Source organism: Amaranthus tricolor, chromosome 17, assembly GCF_026212465.1.
Source record: "Amaranthus tricolor cultivar Red isolate AtriRed21 chromosome 17, ASM2621246v1, whole genome shotgun sequence".
Taxonomy (NCBI): domain Eukaryota; kingdom Viridiplantae; phylum Streptophyta; class Magnoliopsida; order Caryophyllales; family Amaranthaceae; genus Amaranthus; species Amaranthus tricolor.
The window spans coordinates 10,915,449-10,936,214 of NC_080063.1; the positions used below are offsets into that span (position 1 = coordinate 10,915,449).

At 31.9% G+C, this 20,766-nt stretch overlaps 2 protein-coding genes across 2 annotated transcripts; both read right to left on the bottom strand.

The window, feature by feature from the left end:
• Positions 1-4,741: 4,741 nt before the first annotated feature.
• Positions 4,742-9,486, bottom strand: LOC130804787 (jacalin-related lectin 35-like). The gene is made up of 6 exons (XM_057669382.1): positions 9,363-9,486; positions 8,792-9,013; positions 8,273-8,524; positions 7,538-7,723; positions 5,498-5,758; positions 4,742-5,025 (listed from the first exon to the last, which is right to left on the bottom strand). The coding sequence occupies exons 1-5, from the start codon at positions 9,381-9,383 to the stop codon at positions 5,498-5,500; spliced, it is 942 nt and encodes a 313-aa protein (XP_057525365.1). The 5' UTR covers positions 9,384-9,486; the 3' UTR covers positions 4,742-5,025.
• A 7,231-nt stretch (positions 9,487-16,717) lies between these two features.
• On the bottom strand, positions 16,718-18,792 carry LOC130803743 (protein MAIN-LIKE 1-like). The gene is made up of 3 exons (XM_057667942.1): positions 17,496-18,792; positions 17,283-17,411; positions 16,718-16,891 (listed from the first exon to the last, which is right to left on the bottom strand). The coding sequence occupies exons 1-3, from the start codon at positions 17,964-17,966 to the stop codon at positions 16,718-16,720; spliced, it is 774 nt and encodes a 257-aa protein (XP_057523925.1). The 5' UTR covers positions 17,967-18,792.
• Between the last annotated feature and the right edge of the window lie 1,974 nt (positions 18,793-20,766).

A 20,766-nucleotide genomic window follows, 5' to 3' on the forward strand; every position in this document is an offset into this window, starting at 1 on the left:
AACATTAAAGAACGGAGAGTGTATTATTTTAACTATTGATCTGATATATGATATCCCTTACACTAATTCTATTTGACTATAAATGTATTTAATAATTTATTTAATGATTTTTTTACAAATATGCAAAAATATTTTTCTTAAAAATAATCTTTAATGGGGTACTTAGAAGCCAATTACCACAATAAACAAACAATCTTAACTATTAATTTTTTACACCGTAAAATCTCTGCCATTGATTTTTCATATATAATTTTTAAAAATGATTATATGCAAATAAATAAAATACTTAAAAAAAGTAAATTATTTCCAAAACAAAAGTTTTATTTTACCACAAATTAATAAGTATTTCAAGTAAGTCCCAATAATTTCAAAGTTTTTAAAAATATTTTATAAATTTTGATCTTATCAAATTTATCATAGACCATAGTGGAAACATGTTGGATTGATTCAAATTATGTTAGTAAGAGTCTAACTAGTGGTTAAGTGGGTAGTTACTATTTAAGAGTCATTACTAATTAGTTGGAGTAAGTTATGGGATCATTGTAATGAGAAAGTTAGTGTTACACATTTTTATGTATTTCTCTCAACAAGGCATCAAGAGCCAGCGTTTATAATCCGGAGTAGTGAGGCAAACAAAAAAAAAAAAAAAAAAAAAAAAAAAAAAAGAGAGAAGAGATAAAGAAGGTGGTGAGGGCAATTAAAAAAAATTGTTTGTAGGTGTGGTTATATGTCAGTTTTTGTTGAGTAACGAGTGTTTTGGGTGTTATGTCAGTTGTTTTCAGTATGTTTTTCACCAAAAAAAGAGTGAGTATGAGTAATAGAAAATGGTAAGTTGTGTGGGAAAGAAAACACATGTAATTTTAAGTGAATTAAAATTGTTATGAGTGTTTGATGTCCAATAATGTCAAGTGTTGGCTTTTATGTTTTTATGTGTTTTATGGGTTCCTTTTAATTAGCTTATAAAAAAAGTTTGCTCGAGTGTTATGATGAAAAAGGGAGGGGTATTGAGTAAGTTGAGGTTTAGTAGCAATCTTCACAAGTGTGAAAGTCGTGTTCAAGGCAGAAACGATTTATTAAGTTATGATCGTGGTTATGAAGTCAAGTGTTTGTTCATGAAATAATACTCTTTACGTGTTCTTGTGTGGTATAGTATTGATCCATGGAAATGGATGGTATTTTTGTGGTGAATGTGTGTTAAAGTCATATCGCAATGGATTGTATTTTTGTGGTGAATGTATGTTAAAGTCACATCGCAATGGCTTATTGTGTTGGTTTGTTCGGGGGTAATATAGTGATGTGTTGGGTATCATTAAAATTTTAAGTTTTAAGTTTCAGTGGTGATGCAAGTATGTTAAATTAAATCAAGTTCAAGTTGTTCAAGTCAAGGATTGTTTTTTATGAAATTTTGAATCAAGGGGAATGTTGGATTGATTTAAATTATGTTAGTAAGAGTCAAAGTAGTGGGTAGTTACTATTTAAGAGTAAGTGGATCATGGAATAAACTCCCTATTTTCATGTGTAGTTAGTTACTTAGTTTTTCTATTTAACAGGTACTTGTGGGGCGTCTCATTTTTTGTCCTCCACTCGTCTTGATTTGACTTATGGGGTACACATATTGGCTTAGTTCATACATGTTTATTCATGTTGTGCGTTGCTTAAAAGGATCACCGGGTCAGGGAATTTTTCTTAGTAGTGACTGTGATTTGCATCTTTCTGGTTGGTGTGATTCAACTTGACAGGTTATCCTTTGACTCGACGTTCTCTTTCAGGTTGGCTAATTTTTCTTGGGGCTTCTCATGTGTCCCGGAACAACAAGAAACAAAGTATTGTGTCTTGTTCTTTGGCTGATGCAGAATATAGGATAATGGTTGTTATCACTTCTGAGTTAAAGTGGCTTAAAGCCCTTCTTTACTGTTTAGGGGTTGATCATGCTCGGGTTATGTAAAGTGAGTATTAAGTGATTTGCTGACATTTTATTTGGCCTTTAGTGACAAATAATTGTTACTATAGTTTATAATGACATTTATGAGAAATGTCACTAGATTCTATCTCTTGAAAATCTTTAGTATGATTTTTTATTATGTTGCTAATGTGTCTAATAAATATCATTAAATCCATTATATATACCATTAGAAATAAAGTAGTGCATTTAAATTAAATGTCGCTAAAAATTATATTCCACTAGCTAAAAGTATATTATGTAGTAAGTAAAAATATAAAATGTAATTTTTGGAGAAGTAGCTAAGAAAATGTGGGTGGAAATGAAAAACAATATACATATATAGATGAAAATTAATAAAAGGGATGAGTGATGATTTAAAATAAAAATAGAATAAATATGGTAGGAGAAACTGAATAAAAATCATGGCATTCCAAGAGCTGAGGGAATAGCTCAAAGTTAATACGTAAATTGACATAGTTTTCATCTAATTTGTCCCTGCATGTAGAAGAGCTAAGGGAATAGCAACCCCACGACCCAATACACTAGTATCTATACAATATATTAACGAAGAAATGATTAGAATTAACAAATATTGTCTTAATTACATAGTGATTAAAATAAATTAATTTATAGTTTTAATATGCTTAGGAGTATATAATAATTTAATTACACATATAAGATTACTGTTTTTATTTAAATAATTCATGAATCGTAATTGACACGAAAATCTATTTGATAATAAAAAAATCTTAACATTAAGGTTTTGCTAACAATCAAATTACAAATTACGCCTTTGTAAGTGAAAAGAAATAAAAACGCCTTGACCTTGATCTAAATTCTTTAATTTTTTGGGTTGCTAAAAATATGATTTTTGTTTATTAAAAAGTTGTGATAATATTCGCGTTTTAGAAAGTATATTTACTAATACTAAGATTTGAAATACACTAGAAAATTATGAAAAATGATCTAATTAACCATATACAAATGGTAATACAATTTTTTTGTATGAAACAGTCTTATAGTGAGACACGCTTCATACTTGCGTTGAATAGTCCAACTAACATAATTATTAGCACATAAACTCTTTATTTTAAAGTTAACTCATCAAAAGGCGACCTCTCATAAAAATAACTCAAGCGTCAAAATTGTCATGGACATTTTTGAAATGACTCTGTTTTCTGAATTTTAACGTTAATGAATTGTTTGCCATGCATTGCCGATTTGTGAAACATTTACACTTATGCTGGAAAGGCAATTAATTATTATACTATTATTATTTTAACTATATGATTATCTTTCAAATAAAAAACTGTGATTAAATCATTTACACTAATTCTTTTTGGCTATAAATATAGTTAATAATTTTGTTAGAGCAAGCACCAAATTATCCTTATGTGGAGGATCTTTAGAGTGCCGTGATGAAGGTGCAACGAAGAACAAGAGTGTGATGCACAAGGAAGAGCTTGATCAATGCAAGAGAGTGCACCAAGGGGGTCTTGGAGTGTGCCTTGATCGAGGCAAAGCACAGAAGGGGACTAGCTTGAGCGAGGCAGCAACACAGTAGAAGATCAGAAGCTGTGGAAGACCCGCTCGACTGGTCGAGCAGGTTGGCTCAGTCGAGCGTGGTACAGGGCCCAATTTCGCAACTTTCTGTTTCGTGGACTGTTTTACTTGGGGCATTTAGGGCTTCGACCTAGGGCTTTTAATATGTTATGGGACTATATAAAAGTTTCTAAGAACATCATTAGAAGAGTGTGGTAAGGCTAATGCGCATTAGAAAGGCTAGGGTTTGAGAACCAAGAGAGTTTCTTCTTCTATGTATTAGATTGTAGGTGATCTTCACTATGGAATGGAAGCACTATCTTAAGAGCTTGTTCTCATGTGCGTTTGGTTAGTCATTAATGTATTGTTGAATAGATTAATGAAAGTAATCATCTTTTGAGGGGGAGGTATCATTGGATACCTCATAAACACATTGTGTTGATTGTTGTTGTGTCTCTTGATTATGCTTTTTTTTCACTCATCTTCTACTCATAGTTCTATCATTGTTGGGCCTGAGCTATTCGCTTTCAAATTTACTTATTAAATATTTTTTTATAAATCTGTAAAAATATTTTTTTATTATAAAACACTATATTCCTAACAAAACCATCATATTTCGACAGACGTTCGTAATTTCAAAAAAATAAAAAAAATAAAAACTACCATATTCCAATCAACTTATCGTATGCGGCGCTTTTTTAATCATCATTTATAAAGTTTTTATACGTTTTAACGTTGTTATCTACAATTTGTGACACTTTACTTAATAATATTTTTTAATTCAAAGAAAATAACATCACGTATAATAAATATAAAAAGAATATATAAAATTGTATAACTACTACAAAATATATGCAAGTTTTGGAGGAATATTTGTTAAATAGTTGGAAATATAAAGATTATTTTTGAATGCTTTTAAATTTTTTTGGTTAGAATATTTGTTAAATAGTTTTAGTTTGAAAATAGTGGTTGGCTTTACTAGAGTTACCTTGTTTGTTGTACGTTAAAGTTAAGAGTTTTATCTTTCAAAAAAAATCCTTTTGCTGGTTTCCTTTAGAAAAAATTATCAGAAATAATGTAATTTATTTCTCTGTAATAATAGTAATTTTTGATTAATCATGACTAATACCAATTTAAAGGGGTGTTTTCCTAAAATATCCTTAACATGTTAAAAATTAAAGTATAAGAGATTATATAACAAAAAAATTAGTAAATTAGCTAATAAAGTACTATTATTCTAGAAAAAAAATCCCTAAATTAGTATTATTTATGATTAATCAAAAGTAGGTATTATTGAAAGGAAATTAGTAAAAAGTAATAATAACTGATTAAGATTACAACAAATCATATTTAATTCAAAGGGCAACCCAAATTGATAGTACATGTGGATGGCTTATTGAAGGAAATATTAGAATCAAAGAAAATAACAAATACACTTAAAACTCTTTAATTAAATGCAGACATAAATAGAAAGATCGTGAATCGGCCATTTTGCTGGTGGGAGCCATAACATCCAAGCACTGCCTAAACTTAAGATCATTCTGTTCCATATAGCACAAAAATTGAATTGGATTCAATATATACTAATTATGCATAACTAAAATTTCAAAATAATTAATATAATAAAAATATGCGACTGAACGATTCAAATAAGATGTAACTTGATTATGTTTTTTCTTAAATATTAACCATATTATATAAAATATGCTTGAACGATAAACTTGTCAATAACCGTAATTTAGCTGAATGTAGGAAGTATATATCAATTACCAAGCATAGCCGTGGGCTTTCGCCAGGGGCCCAATTTTTTAGGGCCCAAAATTACTTATAATTTATGTTATTTGCTATGCAATATGAGTTATTCGGATATTTTATATAAAATAGATAAAATTTCAACAATACAAAACAAAAAGAGTATTATATAATTTACTTCGCCTTAAGTTTTTAAGGACCTTTTTATCCTTTTGCTATGGGCCTTAAACTAATTTTGAAGTTAATAAGCATTGAGGTTACCTATTGAGCATAGATTCCAAGAGAATAAAGGTAGTCATCAGCATGTCCAAAGAATCCAACAATGCGTCCATTAAATTCGTCAGGAAATGAAAACACATTACAATTTTTGGTATCCTCCCCGGTTCCAAATGGTCCATAACCATCCTGACGAAGATTTGTATGTATCTTCAATGTGGAGATCACACGTTCATTATTGGCGAATTCATATTCTCCAGAAGTTCCACTTATTTTTGTTATGTATTCTTCAGACTTTAGCATAATCTTGATGACATTAACATAAGCCAAAACACAAAGATGTGTTACATGGTGGAAATATAGCTAATGATTAGATAGTGAAACTATCTTTATTAATTAAACTGACTTATTTACATTTAGTTAGTTAAAGTTATTATTTACTATTTTAAAGCAATCAATTACAAAAATTGACTAACTATATATAGTGTCACTATTGCTTGGTGTAGTATAAAATTGATTTTTATTGTCCCAAAAAATCATTTTTGACAAAATATGTATATACGCTTTTGTCTAGAGGTGTTCATTCGGGTGATCGAGTCGGTTTCGGATAGGTGTCATTCGGTTCAGTTGTATTTCGGATCGGTTATTTTTCGGATGCGTGTTATGGCGGGTCACACTCGGGTCAGGTTGGTTAGTCACGGTTCGGTTGAAGATCAGTTATTTGAGCTATCGAGTTACCATCGGTTCGGTTTCGGTTAAAGTTCGTGTTGAGTAGACTATCGGTCTCGGACTGTCATCGGTTAATAATTGGTTCGGTTTTACCGGGTACAGATCGGGTTCAGGTATTATTTTCCAGTAGATTTCGGCTACAAATTAATAATTACTATAGATCGAGTCAATATCAGATTAAGTTGTTAGACATTTTTTAATTGATAATAAGATTCCCCTAAGTTAAGGCAAAATAGTTAAAATGCAAATCAGTTAGTGATTATTACTATATTACTTTTACTTGTTTGACTGTAAGTTAAAATTAAAGTTTTATCATTTTTATCTAAATTGATTAAAAATAGTTAAATAAACATTGACCATTGATTATTAACTCTAATATATGAAACCATGTATGTATAAAATTTAATTTATTAAAATTTCTATTACTTTATTAGATTAACTAATAAGATGATTGAATATGAGTCGATCATACCTCTATGTTAAAAATTGGTTCAGGTTTATAGCATTTTGATTAAAAGTTCGTTCGGGTTAAGTCTATTTTAGCCGGATCAAGTTCAGTTTTGAGCATGATTCGGGTCGGGTATGACTCGGGTCGGTCACTATTAGGTTCGGGTAATCTCGGTTAACGGTTATATGTCGATTATAAAAATCGATCGCAGTTCGGGTTCGATTTTACGATTTCAGTCGTAAATCGGTTCGGGCGCAACTTCGGTTTGGATAATGTCGGTTCGATAAACCTAAAAAAGAAAAATATTTTTGGGTCGGTTAACTTTCGATTTAGGTCCGGATTTTCGGGTCGGGTCACATTTGAACAACTCTACTTTTGTCCCTCTAGGATAATCGTAAAGAAAAATTGATTCATTTTAAGGAAAAGGTAAATATTTGGTAATAAATAAAGAAAGAGATGATATATATATAAATGAAATTAAAAAAGAGTTAGAATATATGAATACATTAAAAAAAAGTGGTGAATCATTGTTTAAAAATATAAATGATGCTAAATAAGAGGGACAAACTTAAAATGGATAATTATGCTAAGTGAGAGACGATTAAAGTAGCATTACAAATTAATTGCAATATTACAAAATAATGCACTATTCATTTATCATCCTAATTTATGATTATGTTTTAATTTAAAAGTTAAAACATAGTCAAGTGCGATTTTATTTGATTCGTCTCAATGCAAAAGATTATTAATATCAATTTTTTTAATAATTTTTTATCATACATAATTAGAGATATTAAAAATTAGGCTCCGTAAAAAACAAGTGTTGAAAGTATTTTAGAAGGAAGAGTATATACTTATATGTTTGTGTGACTATAAGTGAATAATAAAATGTAGAGTAAGTATCCAACCTTAGATTCATTATTGATTAAGGTGCCACCAAAGGCAGACAAAGCACTTGCGGAAACCAACCCAATTGCATTGATGCATTTTCCATGCCTTATAATCACTTCTTTTATAACTTCATTCCCATCGATCTTAGTGGAGAACTGTTGACCTTTCAATTGATTTCCATACGGTCCATACTGCACAATTTTCTGTTTAATTTGTGCAACCGTTTTAACTGTTTAGTTAGTACCATGCTCAAACAGTGGCTCATCCAAAAAAATAATGTTAAAAAGTAAATTTAATTAAAATGCACTTAATAAGTTTTAAATTCCGATTATTTATGTGGAAGATAATACACTAACCAACTCATCTAGGTACATATTTACATATACTATTTGATTTTATTTTAAATTTAAATTACGTCAACTGACCTCAATATATATATATATATAATTGGGCTCACTCATATAGATATATCAAAGAAAACTTTGTATCATATAAATCTTGATGAGTTTTCATGTGAAGTGAATTAAGTAATCCACTGAATTATATGTTTGTTATACTCTTTCTTTTTATTTGATGTGGAATTATATATGTGTAGTTCTTTGACATTTCAATTTTTTTAAATTAAATCTTGAAATATTCATAATATTTAAATTTTAATTCATTTATTTGTTAAATAAAGTATTTTATTGCTTGATAAAATTAAAACTTGTAAATCGATTATCCTTTTAATAATATAATGAGAAACAAATAACCTTATTTCCGTAGACTCCAATTGATTGTAGGTAATTATTTAAAGTTCCAAAAAAGCCAAGAACACGACCACCGGATGGAATTGTTGATGAAAACTCAGAAAGATCCTTCGTGGCTTGTGTACCTCCATAAGGGCCGTACCCATCGGGCTGCAAATTAGTATATATCTTGAGCTTAGCCACTTCACGATTCGAATTCCATGTCCCAATTGCTCCACTTATCCGTGTAATGTACTCCCCATCTTTCAGTTCTATCTATAATAAAATAATAAATTTATTTTATAAATTATTTTCTCTAGTTGTTGAAACTAAAAAGTTTTTCGCTTTTACTTATGTTTAATATACGTATTCTCACTTTTATGAAATAATAACTAAAGTATGACTAGTTTAATTTACATTATGGTCTAAAAAATTCATTTATAAACGATTAATTTAAATTTTTGATTAAACTAATATCTCGACAAATTTCAGACAATGCGAACCATAAATAAGGAAAATCTAAAGGTTGAGAAAGAGTACGACCTTAAATTCGTTAGGGCCACCATCACCGCCAAACTTGCGCCGATTTGTGACAGGACCAAAAGCTGTGGGCTTTGTAGTGGCAAACACAATTGAATCAACCAAAGCGCCAGTTTTTAGGATTATTTGGGTTATATATTCATTGGGGTCAAGCACCAACGACCATTTTACACCACTTTGATTGCCAAAAGGCCCGTACGTCTCAACATCCACGCCTGCTTGTTGCTTTAAAAACAAAGGCACATTACTTTTTCTATTAGTAATGGAACCAAATGACTGGTAACACAATAAGTCTTATATGAGAAAGTCTTATCGTGAATCAAGCCCATACAAGCAGTCTATTAGCAAAAATAAAAAATACAGTAAATTTAAATTTACACTTGCACAGAAAACAAATTTTTAAAGAGTTTAAACTGATTTAATTAAGATCATCTCAAATTAAAACGACTTTAATCAAGAATTAATGAATCATGATAAACTGTGAAGGAACTAGTGAAGTACTTTTATCTAGTAGTACAATATATATAACATCACTTGCAAATTAATAAATTATTTAAAAATAATACTTAATTACCTTCGCAATCGTTCCAGCCATTTTGTTGATTTAATAAGGTTGTTTGAATAGCTGATGAAGTTTATTTGGAATGATATCAGCTGTTACAAAGTTATAGTTCTTGTGCTGTGATGCTGAGAATGATATCAGCTCTAAATATAGGAAGCATATATATAGCCCAAGATCTATAGAAACTAATTAATAAAGAAAGGGAGTTAGTAAATTTCGCCATCCCTTTTCATTTTATCGTCACTCTCTTGAAATGACGAATTTGCCCCTGAAGTTAAAAAAATTACAAAATTGCCACTGGACTTAAAACTTAATTAACAAATGTAAATTACATTTAATAAAACTATTAACACTTTAATCCCGAAGATTTGTCTATATATATCGAATTCTCAGACGCGTTCTTGTATGAAGTACGAATTCAAACACAGTACTATCTCTCTAAAAACTCTCTAAAAACGTTGTTCGATTTTAAACAAGTTGTTACTTGTAATCGATTAACTATGGCTAACGAAAGCGATTATAAATCGGATCCGGTACGTAAATTTTTCGATTTGAATCGTTGGAAATATTTAAAAAAAAAGAATCGCACCAAACTGGGCGACTGAACCAAGGTTCAGTCGCACAAAACTGGTGCGATTCTTTTTTTTTTTAATTTACATTATTATTTTTTTATTTATTATTATTATTATTATTATTATTATTATTATTATTATTATTATTAATTTTATTAAATATCTTATTGTTCAATAATATTTATTCTAATATCATATATCAAGTGACTATCTTAACAAATATATATTGTCTAAAATTAAAACTCCAAATTATGTTTGAGAAATATGGCGGCATGAATAATTATGGATTTACTTAATGGTTAAGAACATTTTCTTTAACCTTTGTTGATTAAGGTTTGAGTTTCTTGGATTACTTTATCTCTAGTCTATAGAGATTCTCTAACATACTCTCAAATTATAAACTAAATAATTACACAAATTTAAATGTCACAAAAAACTAGCTAGTCAAAATAAAATTATAAAATTATTAATTTTCATTGTTCTAGATATTATTATATTGTGCATTTTACATGAAAAATAAAATTATTTTAAATTTTTGTTTTTTTATAACACTAGATGATCCTATTGTAAATTAGAATCATTGAATTTAAAAAAATATTTATGTTTTGGACATACACGCATTGAATATAATTGATGAATATAAATATTGTCAAATTATATCCATACACATCAATATTTCAAACTTTATCCTGTGTACGTGATACATCATATATATACAAACCATGAGTGATGCCAAAATACTCGTCCATGTTTTAAACTTTCCTCATTCGTAATACGTTTTCAGTCGCCCGGTCTTGTGCGACTGAATCACGGTCCAGTCGCCTATTTTTATGCGACTCAATCATATTTCAGTCGCTTATTTTTTTGCGATTTTATTTATTTATTTTGTTTATTTTTTTATTTACATTATTATTTTTGTATTTATTATTATTATTATTATTATTATTATTATTATTATTTGTATTTTTTTATTCTTCTTCTTCTTCTTCTTCTTCTTCTTCTTCTTCTTCTTCTTCTTCTTCTTCTTCTTCTTCTTCTTCTTCTTCTTCTTATTATTATTATTATTATTATTATTATTATTATTATTATTATTATTATTATTATTATTAGTGTTATTATTATTATTATTATTATTATTATTATTATTATTATTATTATTAATTTTTGTTATTTTTATTATTTTTATTTTTAATATTAATTATTTAAGTAAATCATTAAAGTAATTTATACTTTTTATTTATTATTGAATGTTTTTATTATTAATGTTTTTATTATTTTTGTTTGTATGTATAATGTGTTAATGACCTAATGTATGGTTTGTTTCATATTTTAAATTTGCAGGAGTTTGAAAACTTGGGAGACAACGTAGATTACTCGGGTAGCTTTGTTATGAATAGGGAATTTGTTTCCTTAGATGAATTACATAGTTGGGCCGATGCGATAGCAATAACAATTGGTTTTCAATTTACACGTGCTTCTTATAAAAAAAAAAAAAAAAGAAGGACGTTCTAGAGTTAGTGTGTACTTATGGTGTCACCGCTATGGTAATATTAGGGGTGATTTACATAATCTAGATAATGCTGCCCGACCTGGTTCTAAAAGTAGAAGTTGCGGGTGTAAATTTTTAATTGTAGCAAGTAGTCGTAAACCAGAAGAAAGACCTTGGACGGTAAGGGTGTGTCCTGGTGAAAAAGGAAGACATAACCACCCGTTATTAGTGTACAGAGATGATCATGTAAGGGCAAATAGGATCAATGTAGATATTCGGGAGCATATACGACAGCTTAGTGCAACCGGAATGCACCTGGCCTTTATTATGACTTCTATTAGAGAAAATTTTCCTGGTGTTTTTATTAGTATGAATCAGATACATAATATTAGGCAATCAATAAGGAGAGAAGAGATGGAGGGTAGGACTCCCCTTCAACACTGTCTTTATATGGCCACAGAACTTAATTACGTGGTTTGGACAGACTTGTATAGCGAAGGGGAATTGAGCAGATTATTAGTTGCAAATCCTACCTCTATCCAAATGATATCTACGTGGCCATATGTTGTGTTGATAGATACAACGTACAAAACAAACAAACAAAAGTGGCCACTGTGTGAAGTGATCGGAATGACGCCAACCAATCACAACTTCTTGGTTGCGTTCTGTTTGATGCGATATGAGGCGGTTGTGTCGTATTCGTGGGTGTTGCAGGGATTAAGAGATATTATCGGCACAGCTCAGACTCCTAGCATCATTGTAACCGATCGAGATGAAGGTTTATCTGTAGCTATTCGTGACGTCTTCCCAGGTAAAAAGGTTTTGTTGATTAATTATTGTTGTTTTATCTATTGAATATGTCTTAATTACGTTCAATGTTGTGTTTAATGTAGATGTGCAGCATTTGTTATGCATTAGGCATATCGCAAACGACGTTGAGAACATGGTGGACAAGTTGTGTGGCGGGAAAAAAAATCAACAAGGGCAAGTATTCAGGAAAGGTAGATGGAACCCCTTGGTTAAAAGTTCTAAAATCGGCGAATTTGAAGAGAGATGGTAAGCGATCGTGAATACGTGGTCGGTTAGGAACATAAAGGTCGTTCGGTATTTGGCTGGAACATGGATTCCACTTAGAGAGAAATTTGTGCGTGCATGGACGAATGATTGTTTGCACATGGGTAACCAGACTACTAGCAGGGTTGAAAGCCAACACTCGTCTTTCAAGTATTACCTTGGTAGCGGTAATAGCTCATTTGATACCCTGTTTAAAAGGGCACAAGCACAGATTACAAATCAGCAAGCCAGGATCCGACAAGCGCTACAAGAATCCATGAATTTTGTAGCAAGGTCGATGCGACAACATTTCTTTAGACCTTTATATCGCCACGTATCTATATACGCCTTGGAGCAGCTGCAGCTTGAGCATAACCGTATGTTAGAATTGGGTGATTTTTTATTTAACAAATGCGGTTGTGTACTTCAACACACCCATGGATTGTCGTGTGCTTGTTATTTATATATGTCTATCGGTTCACACGGTGCTTTGTATGTGGATGACATTCATCAATTCTGGAGTACTTTGAGGTACACAGAGGTAGGAGATGAAACCAACGAAGGAGTACGATATGCGAACGCCGATGACAAAGAGTACTTTCAGTCTCTGGTCGATGAAGTTCTAAAATCCGATCCCGCAGTTGTACGCCGAATGTCTCAGGTTCTTGAGTATGAACTACACCCTGATGGAGCCGAAATACCTGAGCCTTACGCAAGTCCACCTAGAAAGGGAAGACCAAGCACAAGCAAAACCATGAGAAGAAATAAAAGTGCATTTGAATATAGCAGATCATCTTCTCGTGGTCGAGGGTTTAGATCTTCATCTCGTGGGAGATCTAGTGGGAGATCTAGTGGTCGAGAAACGCAATCTTCAGTTGGAATAAAGTTTACTTTCAACTTATCCGGTATATGACTTTCCTTTGCGTTATTTAAATTAGTTTGTTACAGCTTAGTCTTATTAACCTTATTTTCAATAATTGTAGATGACCCAGGTGGTCAAGATTTTTCACAGTTTCCATTGCCTAATCACATCCCATTCATTCTTTCATCTTACTTGTTTGATTGGATTGATGTGTTAGGTGATGGTAACTATGGATTTAGAGCTATTGCCGCCACAGTGTTGGGAGGCGAGGAGGCATGGCCTCTTTTAAGACGTGCTATGTGTATGGAAATGCAAATGAACAGAGACTAATACCTAAGTTTGTATCTTTCCCAGGAGTTGTTAGATGATGCTATATTTAGAATAGGTTCACACGGCAATGGACCTACTCCTTTTATTCACTGGATGGATGCACCGATGGCATTGTACTCTGCAGCAATGTTTCTTAACATTGGCATTGCTTATTATGGTTCTAATGACGGTAACACGATGTACAACTTTTTGGTTATTCCGTTAAGGAAAGCACCAGGCGTGCATAGTGTAAATAAAGTTATACATATATGTTCGGTGAATGGAAATCATTTTGTTCAACTATTAATGAACGACGATTCATCCCCACTGCCGCCAGTCCATCAACGTTGGAGAGACGCAGTTGACAATTGACATATAGAAACACATTTTACTAGTAGGATTATTGTAACATCTCAGAATAACTCGGGTCGTACGGAAAGAGAAGATGACCTTTTTAAAAATAAGACAACTATAATCCGAGTCAAACCGGGATGTTAGAAACATTTTAAAACGGTTTTTGAAGTTAAGGAAAACGTGCGGATCGAGTTCTATTAGCGTTATTAAGAACTACTAGATAATAAGAAATTCTTAGCAGCGGATAAGAACGAAAAGTTAAATCTACTTAATACAACTTGAGAACGAAAATCGCCTCATAAAAACCAAATGTTCTTCAAACTTAACTAGAAATTCTAATGATTTATTTCTTCAAGGGTCAATCCTCACTCCCCAGACCTGCAACTTAACTTACTGCTAGTCATTGCCCAGATAGGAAACAACATCAACGCAGGGTCGTTAAGACCAAAAGTACACGTCAGCAAACGTCACATACCAAATAAATAATAACACAAGAGAAAATTTTAATTTATTAGCTGACAATTCAAAGAACCTTACGCTTTGATCATGCTTATTAAGAATAATTATTTTTATGTAAAGGTTAGTCAGCCATACTGCTGTACTATCCAGCCATACTGCCGGTACACTCCAAGCTCCATAAGTGAGACAATACATTAGGGGGAGCTAACCCCTAAGCAAGTCTCTACCATAGACACTCGCCTTACTTCGGTGCCTATGGTTAAGTATGCATACCCCCGCGGTGGCTCATAATGCCCCCATATACCGCGAGTAATTCATTTCCACCAATTGACTTCATACTACGTCCATTTTAAGGTCAGTGAGGTCATACTACCTCTACTTATCAAAACAATGTATAAAAATTATTTATTCGAAAGATAACATTATTCGTACTATATATACATACTTTACTTTTGTATACCATTATTATATGATACATCGGACTAATGCGAACTTCGCTGCGTGTACATACCTTAAGCAAGATAACCAACTCACAAGCGTCTTAATCAATTCCCGGTCACGAATCGACTTCCTACAAAGTTCAATCGTATTCGGGAAATAAGCACACATACGCATTTTCCTCAAATCATCCATAACACACATATACAATCACATCCATACCTAGAATTCTACACACAACATGAACATCCATCACATACTATAACATGGTAAATACACAAAACAGGACAGCCTATACAATCTGTCCAGAAACTCAACTTAAAACTGTCAAACTGAAAATTCGACTTCACCGTTGCGTCCGGAAGGCGTCAAAACCCCCGGGTACCAATTTTCATAATTTATAACATAGTATAAGTATTTTTAACTTAATTTAAAAGCCAAAAATGTTCCAAAAACACATTTTTTTCACCATTTTCAAAACCTACGGGATTTTGTCATTCCATCATTTTTTTATCACAAAAATATAAATATCAATGCTTTATGTCCTATTAAATCTAAACAAAAAAATTTAAATAAAAATAAATTTTAATGAATTATTATTATATATATATTTTTTTTCAATATAATTCTTTTTACACAAATGTTTTCACACATACACATCACATATATACATGTATATATATATTTTTTTTTTTACCAACATTATAAATTCCTTCTATTAATCAAAAATAAATAAATTTCTAACACCACATACATTTTTCTATATATATATATATATATATATATATATATATATATATATATATATATATATATATATATATATATATATATATATATATTTCAATCATCCATCAAACAAATTCTTCACACACATGTAACATATCTAAAACCCTAAAAAAACCATACATTAATTTAGATAGAAAAATACATCATACTTTCACACATGAATTTTAAATCATGAACAAATCATAAACCATAAAATAACACACATAAAAATCATAGAAATTTAAATTAAAACTTAAAAATAAAAACCAAATTAAGAATTACTCACAATTGCTCAAGAACAAAGCACCAAAATTGATGAACCAATGGAGGATTAGGCGTGAGGATTAGAGGGTTTTGGGAGTGTTTTCTTACTTGCAAATGGTTTGAAATGAAAAGATGTAAGGAAATTAGGAGATTAAGGAAATAAAGAAATTAAGTAAAATTAAGGCAATACTTATGGAAGGCAATAACTCCTTAATCTTTCAATATCCTAAGAAGTTACAAATCCCCCCAAGATACTACATATGGCCGGCCAAAATGATTCAAATTCCCACTTTTATTCCTTTTTTTTTTAAGATAGGTTAGGAAAAAGGTTTGGACTTAAAATGGTTTTAATTGCTTTAAAAGTTGAAGTCTCATGATCTAACCTACTAACCAAATAAATAATAAAAAGAAATATATTCTTCTAAAAAGAATAATAATAATAATATTACTAGCAAATCATTTAATATATCGGAAAAAAAAATATCGGGGTGTTACAATTATGCTCTGGAATAAACTATGCGGGCCACGACCACCACAATGTAATAACACCACTGCAGATGCTGTAAATTTAGATAGTCCATTGTGTAACGTGATGTATAGATCATTATTCAGTTTTATTATAGAAAATGCAAATCATTATTCAATATGTAGATAGTTCATGGTTATACTAATGTGTACGTGATTACTATAGAAATTGTAGATGAAATTCATTGTGTATAGTAACGATGTAAATTTATAAAAGCATTGATGCAAACATGAATAAAATTTAATGTAAATCACTAAAAGCATTAATGTAAAATTAGTTTAAGTACAGACTATGAAGGGTCGTGCCCCTTAACGATTGCCATTCAGAAAATAAATCTTTACAATCATTAAGGTATACATCTAAAGCATGTCTTTCCTGGGGGTTCATTTCAGCAACAGGAGGCAGTCTCGCCAATGGAGCGAATCGACTCGGCCATTCATTGAGAAACTGAAAAAAAAAAGGTGTGAATAAGATATAAAACAACATTCAAATAACACAAAGACATAAGAGAAAACAAATTAATTTAGAAAACTAATGTATTCAGCTTTGCTTTCAGATGGACCAAAACCGACACTCGGTCCTTCGCCGGGGACTACGTACGGGTGCGAGAACACTCTGAACTAGTCAATGTAACTAGGTTCAGCCTCTGATGGAATAGATGCCCGATGAAGTGCCAGCTCACCAAGGCGGCAACTATAGGAGAACCTACTCCATGCCTTCAAGTACACAGGCGGGGAAGCAAAGGTCACGGAGTAGGTACCGTGTGCCGGTCGCACAGCCTTGGCTGGTCTCATAGGAGGGGGGGGGGGGGGGGGGAGAATAGCCTGCACAAGCCGACCTGTCGCACTGTCTGCTCCGGCAAATACACCTCGACCATATCAAAGTAAGTGATACCCCCGATGAAGCTGGTGCGTGGGTGCTCATTCAGCAATGCCCTTGGAGCAGTCATGTACGAAGTCCATTCCACCTGCACACAAAGACAAGATAACATATAAAAATAATCTTAAATTAAAATAATATGCATAAGAAAGTGTGATGTGATGTACAATACCTGAGTTTCCGTCATGGAGTCAAGTATGCTACGACAGTCCCTCAGCCTGTTCACATCACGACATGGTTTCTTCGTGGATGACATCTCCGCCCTAGTCTTATTAGGCACGTCTGCTCGGCGAGGATGAGGGCGGAAAGCGGAAAAGTACTCATAGATCCATGTCTGGAGCAATGTGAGGCAACCCGCAATGGTCTTGCAACCAGCCCTAGATGCCATTCCCAACTGCCGATACAAGTAGGCCAAGGCCACCGCACCCCAGGCGATCTCATCTTGATCAATGTTCACGGCAAGTATCGGGTGAGGTCGCATGTCGGTTCTGGTCATATCCGCCAGCAGGGTGGAGCCGACAATAGCCATGTAGTAGGCTGTCGACTGGGTATCCATGGCCTGGGACCTATGACACAGCTGCATCAGTTCAGCAACGTTGACGCAGCCGCTGGTGAATGCACCTTTCCGCCGTAGCTCAGACATGGGCTCCTTGAACAGATTGGTGATACCTGCCACTCCACCTAAGAAGGCTCGGCTGGTAGAGAACCTTCAATAGACATGCCCAATATGCGTTGCACGTCGTGCAACATAATTGTCATCTCCTCCATGGCATGTGGAAGGTGTTCGTATCCGGCTGCCACCTCTCCACGAAGGCCGATATCAAAGCACAGTCGATGTGCTGGTGCATAATATACGGCAGACGGCCGAGGGGAGTAGCAGGTAGAACATCGTACAGCGCATCGCTCATATCCCTCAGTCCGATGATGGCGTCCAACGGCCTCTTCCTACTATGGCATTCCAGAACCGAAGGTGTACGCTCGGAGCCATCAAAAATAAGTTTAGCTATGTGCCCTCATAGCTAGGTATCAGGCGCGTATCTGTGGGCCCCCCGGGATAGGGCGATGTGACTAACCAGTCCGTGCCAGCGGACTGTGAGCCCCTTCTCCCCCGTGGCGACTCATTATCGACGAGAATACTTCCGGCGCACTCAGATGCGCCTGAAGAACTAGGGCCGCCACGTGCGAATCTCCCGTCCGACCCCCGAACAACAGTCCACTCCGTTGGGCGAACAACGTCGCCTACGTACTCATCATCAATACGAGTACGCACTATGTTCAGCGCACTCGACCGTTGGGCCACACTGTGTCTGACAGCCTCTTCCTGCCTAGCCCTCCTAGCAGAATCCATTACCCCCCTCTTATGAGGATCCCCTTTGAGCAGAGTAGGCCTAGAGCTATTACCGCTCAACAAGTGTCTAAAAAAACCATTTTCTTTTCCTTGATTATCAGCCATTTACTACAATTTTTGATAATTTAATTAAATATTAAATACTAAATGAACATAATCAAACGTTACGTTAATTAAGCACATGAACAAAAAAAAAATAATTAATTACCAACAACAATATTTAACTAATGATTATCAACAAGTATAATGTTACAACATATTTATTATTATTATTATTATTATTATTATTATTATTATTATTATTGTAATTAATTTTCTAAATTGACAATAATAATAATAATAATAATAATAATAATAATAATAATAATAATAACAATATTAACAAAAATAATAACATTAATAATAATCATAACAATAATAACACAAACAATAATAATAATCATAACACTAATAACAAAAACAATATTTAATAATAAAATGAAAGGAAAATTTACTAACATTAACAACAAAACAACATCACCAACAATAATAATAAAAAGAATATTCAAAAGAATATAAAAAACTTAATAATAATAATAATAATAATAATAATAATAATAATAATAATATTAATAATAATAATAATAATAATAATAATAATAATAATAATAATTATTATTATTATTATTATTATTATTATTATTATTATTATAATAAATATATTTAAATAATAAATTAATAATTATAAGAAATAAAAATTTAAGAATAATGGTAATAACAATCACAATAATAATAATAATAATAATAATAATAATAATAATAATAATAATAATAATAATAATAATAATAATAATAATAATAATAATAACAATAATAATATAAATAAAATAAATATTAATTATTCATAAAAAAACGAAAAAAAATATTAAAACCGATCGCACAAAAAACCGCGAGCCGGCCTTGGGTGAGTCGCAGAAAAAAACCGCGGCTGGACAAGGTTCAATTGCGGTTTTTTCTGCGACTCACCCAAGGCCGGATTGCGGTTTTTTGTGCGACTTCCACTATTTTTTTTTTAATTGAAATAATACGATTCGAAAAAAATAATTACCTCGATTAATTTTTTGCAGATTGAACTTCTTGGTTTTTGCTACAAAATTTTTATGTTGTAAATTTGTTTTTTGAGTGTGATAAGAGAATTTTTTAGTGGGATTGTAAATATCAACATATTATCGAGAAAACACAAAATACACATATTCCGTAAAAGAAATATCATCCCAAAACCATATGTCGAATATCGTACATCTCAACATATTATAAATAGTTCACTTTAAATTTTGTGGTGAATGAGATTCAATAATCAATCTATAAAAATCAATTCAACAAAACTTTTAATTAAGTAGATGATTGTGTAGTATGAATTTTTGTGAAATTTATAAGACCATCTATTCTTGTGGCTGGCTATTTCTTTCTAGAATAAAGCATATATGGATGCTTCGGATACAAATTGGTCAATTCACGAGTCATATCCTAATTCGTGAAACACACCATAGATGATGCCAACTATAATCAATTACTGCAACAACATCAAATTTAATACCATTAAAGTGACTGGGTTATTTCTTCAACTATATATATATATACTCCCTCTATTTCATTTCAAATGTGTCATTTGCTTTTTTATGTTTATCGATGTACTAATTCAATAAGTGATGATTGTGTATAAGTAAAAATTATAAAAAGTAGATATTAATAAATCTTATGTTGAGACGAATCAAACAAGATTACATTTTGACTATGTTCTAATACATGGATTAAGAATAAAATGCACATTAAAAGTTATGAAAATTTCTCAGACTCTAATCATAGTTTCTATGAGCGAGATACATTGAGAATGATGATGATGATATAGGAAAATTAGAGACAAAGGGTAAGTGATGATCTAAAATAAAAATAGAGTAAATATGATAATAGGAGAGACTGAAAAAATCATTAAATTAAATTGAGATAAAAGTTTTTTTTTTCCGGCCCTACATGGAATAGCTGAGGGAATGGCAAGTAGCAACCCCACACGGCCACCCCCAATAAACTAAAATAATAATAACAATCTTAAACTAAA